This window comes from Acanthisitta chloris, unplaced genomic scaffold, assembly GCF_000695815.1.
Source record: "Acanthisitta chloris isolate BGI_N310 unplaced genomic scaffold, ASM69581v1 scaffold32540, whole genome shotgun sequence".
NCBI classification, from domain to species: Eukaryota; Metazoa; Chordata; class Aves; order Passeriformes; family Acanthisittidae; genus Acanthisitta; species Acanthisitta chloris.
The window spans coordinates 1-9510 of NW_008653845.1; the positions used below are offsets into that span (position 1 = coordinate 1).

Sequence of the window (9510 nt, forward strand, 5' to 3'; positions counted from 1 at the left end):
GGGTCTCAGCAGAGCAGAACAGAGGGGGAGAGGCACCTCCCTTGCCCCGCTGCCCACACTCTTGTGGCTGCAGCCCAGGCCTGGGCTGGCAATGAATATGTTTTGCACTGAATTTTACTTTGAGACACCAATAATGGATCAACCAATCTGCAGGGTTTACTCTTGCCCTCCAGAGGCTATTCAAGAACTATATTGGCCATTTACCTTAACTTTGATCATGATTCTTTTCACTTTTACTCCTTCTTCAACTACCTCAAACCACTTTTCCTTTATCTAAACCCTCTTCCTGTACTTCACGCATTGCAGCTGCTGTGACCTCACCCTCGTGTAGTCACTGCGGAAAGCAGAACTGAGTCATGAGGAATAAACTGGACAGTCCCTTTTAGTTTTCTTTCTGGGTTCTCCAGCCTAAAATCTCTTATGTACAAGGCTCCCAGAACAGTCACATCCTTGTCCAATGCAGAACAGAGGAATGAGATGTGCCTCAAACTGTGAATCTTCATAGTGACAACAGTTGCTCAAGTTTGTTGTTGACCTTGGGTTAAGATTATTCCTCCAAGACACTTTGTTCAAAAGCAGAATGTGACTGAGGTGTTTTACAGCCATGGGGAATGGCACAATTTTCCTTCCAACTTGCTTTGCTTCTACAAGAAACAAACAAGTGCCAAGGTACCTTCTCTAAAGCTGCTGGGGAGGTTTCAAGGAGCACCAACCAACTCCACACCCAAACAGTTCTACCAGGAGCAACCAGTTACATGAGGACATGTGCTAAATCAGAGTCACAGAATAATCAGAGCTGGAAGGGACCCTTGAGGATCATCCAGTCCAACTCCTGCCCTGCACAGACATCCCTGACAATCACACCCTGTGCCTCAGAGAATTGGCCAAACACCTCTGGAGCTCTGTCAGCCTTGGGGCTGTGACACTGCCCTGGGGAGCTGTTCAGTGCCCAAACACCTCTGGGGGAAGAAGAACCAGTTGCTAATCTCCAGCCTAACCCTCCCCTGACACAACTTCAGCCCATTCCCTGGGTCCTGTCCCTGGTTCCAGAGAGAAGAGGTCAGAGCTGTCCTAAGCTGCTGCCAACAGCAAAGGGGAGGATGGAAATAGACTCTGTGTTCTGTGCAGTGCTCAGGGCAATCCTTACCTTGGTCTGGATCAATGCTTTGCAGTCATTAACACCAAATCCATCAAACCTCAAGTCCTCGTTGTCTTTGCCATTTGACTCCTCACAAATCTCCTCTTGGCTCTTGGAATTATCCTAATAAAACAAATGTACATTTTTCTCTACAAATTTCTACCTGATCTCCAAGCACAGAACCTAAACAGAACTTCCCCTTGAGTAACAATACCCACTGAATTGTACTTTCTGGAGCTGCATTTCCCACCCTTTGCCTCAAAACACTTTTATGCCCAAACCACTTCCACCTACACTTGTGAATCTAATCGTGACTTCAATCAGCCTTAACCAGCACCAACTGAGAAACACATCACCATCAGTAGTGCTAACAGCAACACAATTTTCCAGTAAGAGAAAAGAAGCAGTGATGTAAGTTGGAGCTGCCTGGACATTGCTGTAGTGCTGGAGTATCTGCGGGCAAGGGGGGAACAGAATGGGAGTTTAACTGTGCTGGAGAAATGTTTCCCATTCTCTCTCAGTTATGGCACAGCTCTATAAAAATGACTTGTAAGTGCAGAATAGATCTTACACCTTCAGCACTGTTATTCTGTTCATATGTAAGTTGCATAAAAGGTGAAACACACCCATAAAATCAGGATCCCAAGCCCATGTTGCAGCAAACTCTCAATTGAAACAGCCACTTCTAAAAATTACATGTGATTAATTAATCCCAACTAAATAACTGAATGTTAAACCATCCCTGGCACCTTTATCTTCTCAAAATAAGAGATGAAACAGAGATATTTCTATTTGAGGTCTTTCAACACAGCTGGTTTGCTCTCAATTCAATTTAAAGCATTTTCTCCCTCAAGCCTTGCAAAAGCAAAGAGAGGAATGACCTGAGGAATCATAGAATCACAGAATTTTAGGGGTTGGAATGGAGCTTAGAGGTCATCCAGCCCCAACTCCTGCCCCGGGCAGGGACCCCTCCCACCAGAGCAGGTTGCTCAAGGCGCAGCCAACCTGGCTGTGAACACTGCCAGGGCTGGGGAAAAGGGAAGTGGAACACAGTTTCAGTTCCTAGACAGTAAAAATATCCAGTAATGACTCTAACAGCCTCTTTGATTCAAATCTGATTTTCACTTCATGGGAGGATACTAGAGGCTAATGATTTTCTCATCCTCAGAGCAAAAAAAGAGGTAAGCAATCCTAGTGCACACAGGAAGCTAATTCTGCACCTCTGCCAGAGCTGGAGGTACCACTTAATAACAGGCACTGGGTAGGGGAGACTCCAGTGTAAAGACAGCCAAAGTTTGATCCTGCACACTTTTGTACACACAAAGCTGAGGAAACACAAGACTATCACTTTATAAAGTTCTCAATAACAAAACCCTATGGCTCACCCAGCCCCAGCCCCTCAAGCACCTGCAGGTATAGCTCACAGAAGATCAAATCCCTAACCAAGAGTCTATGCTGACAAACTGTTGTTGAATTACCGTTTGATTTGCATCTATCCCAAGAACACTCAAGAGGTTTTCGTGGCTGTGAGATTTACTCCAGGGATATCTTAAGCTGGGAATATGATCAAAGTCTCTGAGTGTTCTCCAGAGGTTTCCAGAATCCATGCTAGGAAAGAAAAGAGGATTTGAGGTTAGAAGCTGCACAAAGTTTCCAGTGAACATGTGTAATTAGTTATTTTCACTACATACACAGTATAGAGTTGTGTATTGCCCTGCCTGGATCTAACAAGCAACTTCTCTTGAAACTCCTCCTACATTTAAACTATTAACCCCACCTCCCAGCCTGCTCTGCTGGGAGGTGTCCCTGCCCAGGGCAGGGGTTGGGGCTGGGTGAGCTCTAAGCTCCATTCCAACCCCTAAAATTCTGTTGTTCTTTGATTCTCTACAAGTTTGAGGCTGATCAAATATAACCCATGTGCAGGGAACTTGCTGAAGGGATGCTCACATTGAATGTTTAGCCACATGTCTCCTGAGCCTCGGGACCTTTCCCAAGTGTGGGCTGAGTCAGCTTTCTGGCTACAAAGCCACAGAGTTATGCGGAGAGAACTACTATGCTGTTCAGTAACTACAACACAGCTCAGAGGCTGCTGAGCCTCCAAAAACATATGACAAATCTAGAAGTGCTCCAGCTGTCGCTAGAGAAGGCTTAGTTAATGATACTAATTGCTATTAACATAAGCCAGGAAAGAAGCCGGAGGCACCACAGGTTCTGAAGCACATCTGGTGAAACACGAGAAGTTACCACCTGGGAAAACGGGGGAAAGAAACAAAAAGCTTGTTAGGAGACGCAGCAGCCTGAGCTGATGAAGTAGTAAGTGGGATGTGCTGCAAGGAAAGGAGAAGCAAACAGGAAGAACAGGCTGCCTGGTGGCTTCTGGCATTCCACAGGCTTAGTCATAAGAAGGCTCACCAACAGCAGGAAAAACTCCAAGCAGGAGTTTGTAACTTTGATATATTCCCTGCATTGTTTTCCAATGGCTAAACCACCATCCATTTCCTTCAGCAGCACAAAGCCAGGTTGGTAAGATCTAAACACTGAGGAGCATATTGAAAGTTCTCCTGCAAGTACCACTGGTTACCTAATGATGAAATGAGCAAATAAACAGGGTAACTGCTGAGGAACTTGTTTCTTTTTAAACTGTTGATTTGAACTCATTACCAAAGCTGGTCCTTCCAAAGTTCAGGTATCCCAACATCTTCATTATTTGTAGCAAGGACTTGCTCTAAGCTTCTTATGCTCTCTGTGGACCTTGGAACAAAGACTTCTGGAAAGCCCAACTTAAAAATGTCCTCGTAGCTGTGCTCTGCCTAGAAAGAAGAGAGTTTTATTACAGATGTTATACAGGCCATCCCCACAGCTCATGGAGGACCTAGTCCAGAGACTACAATGTGTCTGGAGATTGTTTTATTGTGTTAGATACTGTCTTAATGGCACAGAGGAGCTGAGCCCATGGCTCAGGTTTTGAGTCTTTTCCTAGAGTTAGAGGAGGAGAAGCAAGAGCCCAGGAATTTCTGATGAACCTTAGACTCTAACTTCCCAACTTCTAAGTCATAGTCTGGTTTGCTATGAGGGGCCCAAAGTTGAGTGCAGCACTGACCTGTGACCTCCCCCAGTGCCAGGGGTACCAGACACTCCTGTTCAGCCAAAAGTAACACAACTGCTAAATGCTAAAGCTACCAATAAATGCTCACACTGTCAGTCTGCAGAAAAGCTGGGGAAGGATATTCCTGCACAAACCTTTTCCAGCCTGTATTAAAAATCAGAGCCAGATTTACAGCCTGGTTCTTCCTCCCACAGTGATGAGGAGGAGATCTGGAGGGCTGAACATGACCACAGGAGTGATCCACACAGACCTGCTGGAAGTCACAGGATTCTTTGACAAATAAGAAATACGTATACAAGAGAAAATGTGGATAATTTACATCCTGCCCTAAGGGGATGTTCTCGTGCCATCTGGTCCAGGAGCTGTGTCCTTTTATTCCTTCCAAGAAGGAATTACAGCATTTTTCTCCATGAAGGCAGTGGATTGAGTTCACCACCCTGCTGAGGGACTGTGGTCCAGGGGCAGCAATGCTGAGTGAGGACTAGAGAATGGAACCATTCAGTTTGTTCCCTTTGTCTATCCATCAGCAACTGAGCCTGGAAAACATAAGTATGGATACACCAGATCTTGACAGTTTCATTTAATTGCAATTGAAACAGCTGAAATAAACTGAGGTATTTCCCCATGTTCGTTTCACAGAACTCAGACAAGTGCAGGGAACACTGAGAGGGTAAGGATTCAGTCTAATGGTGAGTGGTAAACCCAGCAGAGCTGGTAAAAGGCTTCTGTGCTCAGAGATAATCGTCATAGAGGTCAAACCCAGCCAGAGGTCTCAGCCCCTGTGACGCTTTCATCCTGCTCCCTGTCCTGTGCCTTCCAGGAAAAGGGCCAGACATCCTCAGCCTCTCCAGGGACACTGCTGCTCGAGAAGGAGGTGATTAGTTGCTGAAGGACAGCAGTGACCTGATGAGGATGTGCCTGTGGCACAGCTCTCTGCACAGGGCATTGCTCAGGGAACAGGAGGAGGAAATGTGAGACTCAGAAGAGCAGGAGACTCCACTTCTCCCCTGGCCACAGCTCCACAGCTCCAGGCAGGCTGTGGGGATGCAGGACACTGCAGGTTTGTGCTCTGCAGCTCCTTGGGAATTCTCCATAGCAGCTTGGAATGTTTTGGCTTTGGAGTCTGTGGAATGTGGCAAGGAGCAGCCCAAGCTCCTGTGGGGAATGAGCCCAAGGAGTTTTCTCACTCTTGGAGACAGCTCCATGCTCTGCCCCTTGCTGGAAGTGCTCCAGGGTATCTTGGGAGTGTTTTGACCTTCCCTGGCTAATCATGGAATCAACCAGGTTGGAAAAGACCTCCAGAATTATCAAGTCCAACCCTACTGTGGTTACTAGGCCATGGCACTAAGTGCCACATCCAATCTCAGCTTGAAAACCTCCAGGGATGGTGACTCCACCACCTCCCTGGGCAGCACATTCCAATGCCTGAGCAGTCTCTCTGTAAAAAATCTCTTCCTAATATCCAAGCTAACCCTCCCCTGGCAGAGCTTGAGTCTGTGCCCTCTTGTCTGGAGCAGTTCATGAAGAAAAGGGCAGGCAGCTGCTCCTAGGTGTGGGGTGGAGGGAGGACATCCACAGAGTGTGCACGGAGGGAAGCACAGCTCTGCCTTCATCCTGGGATCCCTTCAGAGCCTGTGGTGCTGCTCCAACACAGACAAGTCACTGACTTACAGCTTAGCCAAAACAGATGAAAAGTGTGAGATTTTTTATTCACTTTATTACTGCCTACTTCAGCAGGTGTTTCTAAAGCCAAATTTGCTTATGTTTCCATGTGTCTTGTAGCTTTGTACTGATTATACAAACATGAAGGCAGGAATTTCATTCCATGCTTTCTGACTAAATCATCTACATCCTATTACATCACAACACTCCAGGGCTCAAGCGGGTGCCCCAGAGCTTCTCACAAAGACCAGTGTTTAAAAAGAACCTGAAAAATCCTTGAAGGGCTCAGTAAAGTAGGCAAAATATCCAGTTAATGCAAGGGAATCAGTGATTGTTTCCTTCTTAAAATACACGATTCTGCTCCAGATCAACATTGACACCAAGGGAGGTGATCCTGTCCCTCTCCTCAGGCCTGGTGAGGTCACCCCTGGAGTGTTGTGTCCAGTTCTGGGCTCCTCAGGGCCAGAGGGACATGGAGCTCCTGGAGCAGGTCCAGGGGAGGGCAAGGAAGATGCTGAAGGGACTGGAGCACCTCAGGGATGAGGAAAGGCTGAGGGAGTTGGGGCTGTTCAGCCTCAAGAAGAGACAGAGAGGGCCCTCAGGAATGGATCCAAGGACATGAATGGGAAGTACCAAGAGGATGATCAGACTCTGCTCAGTGGGGAAAACCAATAAAACAAGAGGGAACAGCAAAAACTGATGCCCAGGAAGTTCCACCTGAACACGAGGAAGAACTTCTTTCCTGCGCAGTCACTGAGCACTGAACACATTGCCCAGAGAGGTCGTGGATTCTCCCTCACTGAGGTGTTCAAGAACCCTCTGGACACAATCCTGAGCCATATGCTCTGGGCTGGCCCTGCCTGAGCAGGCAGGTTGGACCAGATGACCCACTGTGGTCCCTTCCCAAACTGATTCTGTGAAGACACTTTAACTAACTGAAGCAATAAATATTGAAGGTCAGACCTCTGACCTCAGATGATCTCTAGATCCAACCTACCTGACCTTACAGCAGACAGAGGTCCAACTCAATGAGTTTATGATTTCAAACAAACAATACAAAAAGCACAAGGATGAAGGACAAGCTACACCCAAAGAAATCTCCAGCCACTCTGCAGTTGTCTCTCTGGCCTGAGGCAAGAAAAGACAACTTGAAGCTCTAAGCATAGTTAACTCATTTTGCTTGTTCTGGACATTTCCTTTTGCCTGTAAGAAATGCAAAACTAAAGCCAAGGCTTCAGTAAGATTAAGATCTATTGCTTTTGGAAAGAAACCAACCAACCTGCTATATTCCATTTTAGTCATTGCACTCTCTCTTTTTCCCACAAAAGATTTCTTGTCCCCCATTTCCCGCATCATGATTTCAATTATTGGTTCCAAAAATGAGGCATATCGTGTATCTCTACAGGTGATCTCACCTGCATCTTTGTGTTTTCCCAGGTGATAGCTCTGGACAGGTGAAGTTCCCAGGCAAGGGCAATGAGCCTGTCTCCAGAAGAGCCTCTGCTCCCTCCACATACCACAATGCACCCAACAGACTACAAGCAGTAAGATATTTCTGCTACTGATTAACCCCATGGGACTCTTAGTCAATTGCTCTCTATTTCCAATTGTGATTTAGGATAAAAGTGGTAAGAACAAGGAGGGTTTGTACTGTGTTTGTATGTTCTTTCCTCACTCTTGTCATTTTCCTTCCCTTTGGGGATACATATTTGGTCCACATGGAAACACATTCATCACAACAAGGTATAACCCTTTACCTGGACCTTTTTGTGCCGTGAGGATACATGATCAAAGGCACACCTTGAATCCTGTGCTCAGTTCTGGGCCCCTCAGCTCAGGAGGGACATTGAGGTGCTGGAGCAGGTCCAGAGAAGAGCAATGAGGCTGGTGAAGGGACTGGAGCACACGTGCCATGAGGAGAGGCTGAGGGAGCTGGGGGTGTTCAGCCGGGAGAAGAGGAGGCTCAGAGGAGACCTGATCACCCCCTGCAACTCCCTGACAGGAGGTTGCATGCAGGTGGGGGTTGGTCTCTTCTCCCAGGCAACCAGCAGCAGGACAAGAGGGCACAGACTCAAGCTCTGCCAGGGGAGGGTTAGGTTGGATATTAGGAAGAGATTTTCTACAGAGAGAGTGATGAGGCATTGGAATGTGCTGCCCAGGGAGGTGGTGGATTCACCATCCCTGGAGGTTTTCAACATGAGACTGGATGTGGCACTTAGTGCCATGGTCTAGTACCCACAGTAGGGTTGGACTCTTGGAGGTCTTTTCCAACCCAGTTGATTCTATGACATTATTTACTCTGAGTATCAGTTCTATCACTCTATCAGAGAATGTAACATCCTATGCTAAAAAATGCATTCTATAAAGCGATTTCTATTGACTTTTTGTGTCATTAACTCCTACCACCACCGGCCTAAAATTCCATAAACCTGTTGATATTATTTGGGCAGTTAATTATCCAACAAAAGTGATTGTTTTTTGCCAATTTCCACTCACTATTACATTGATTTGCTTCAATAAACTTGCAGTCAGCTCACAGAATCTCTACCCACATCACTTCTGTCACCCACCCTCCTGGTTTTGTATCCTGTGCTCTTGCTTTCCTAGCTTTCAAATGACATGTGCTTTAGGGCAAAGTCCATGGTTTCTAGGTGCTTACTCATTCCCAGTGTCTAGAAGCAAAGTAGATCATTACATTCTTTAAAGCTCTGCAGCAGGAAAACTTGAGTGTTTGCCAAACACTGTAAAGAAGTTGCTTTTGTTTTGTTCTACTTGAGTTAGCTGCAAAGTAGCTTGAGTGTCTTGCCCTGTCCAGCATTATCCTCTGCAGAGAAGACAGATACAAGTCTGGAGACGAAGGAAGCAGCAACACAAACGTTTGTGGTCCCCGGCTCACTGTGAACACATACCTCGTCCAGAGATCCTGAGGCCTCCTGTGTCCTGCTGCACAGAAGTGGCTCAGCACCCAAACACACAGCAGAATTGCTGCTGAAGTCTCTGCCAGCTCCAGAAGGTTCTGTTGACTTCACCAAATCTTCAGCATTGTGACCGACTCTCTCTGCTTCATCTAAGGACTCCCTGAAGCCTTCAAAATCCCCCCAGGAACCGCTGGGTTCTGAGGCACTAAAACTGCTCTCAGAAACCTCCTCACAGCTTCTCCCTTTGCTGTTCCCTCCAGGGAGGCTTTGCTGCATTACTTCGAGATTAATAATTTCTTCACTGCTTGTCCTTTCATTCCAGTTACAGCCACTCTCATCAAGAGAGACAGCACCTGCTTCAGCTGCCAGGTCTTTTAGAGACCCCTGGTGTGATGTGTCTGTACCAGTAAGACTTTCTCCTAGTGACAAGTTCTGCATCTTTGTTCGAGAAAAATTAATTTGCTGAAATCTCTACTAAAAAAAAAAAAAAAGGGGGGGTGTTATTGAAGTTCAGCTGCATTAGAAATCTGAGTGTTTCCAAAACAAAACCAAACTCTTCATTTCACCCCAAAGAAAAACAGCACTTGCTAAATCAAAACAGGATGTCCTTCAGCCTCTTCTCCAGCAATCTGCATATGCAAGTTCTTTACTTGCTGTGTAGGGTATTAGCCTGCAAAGAAAGGATT

General features: G+C 46.3%; 1 protein-coding gene across 1 annotated transcript; it reads right to left on the minus strand.

The window, feature by feature from the left end:
- Positions 1 to 1060: 1060 nt before the first annotated feature.
- LOC103809703 (chromosome unknown open reading frame, human C14orf79) lies at positions 1061 to 9262 on the minus strand. The gene is made up of 4 exons (XM_009082563.1): positions 8816 to 9262; positions 3800 to 3948; positions 2617 to 2746; positions 1061 to 1261 (listed from the first exon to the last, which is right to left on the minus strand). The coding sequence occupies exons 1-4, from the start codon at positions 9260 to 9262 to the stop codon at positions 1061 to 1063; spliced, it is 927 nt and encodes a 308-aa protein (XP_009080811.1).
- Between the last annotated feature and the right edge of the window lie 248 nt (positions 9263 to 9510).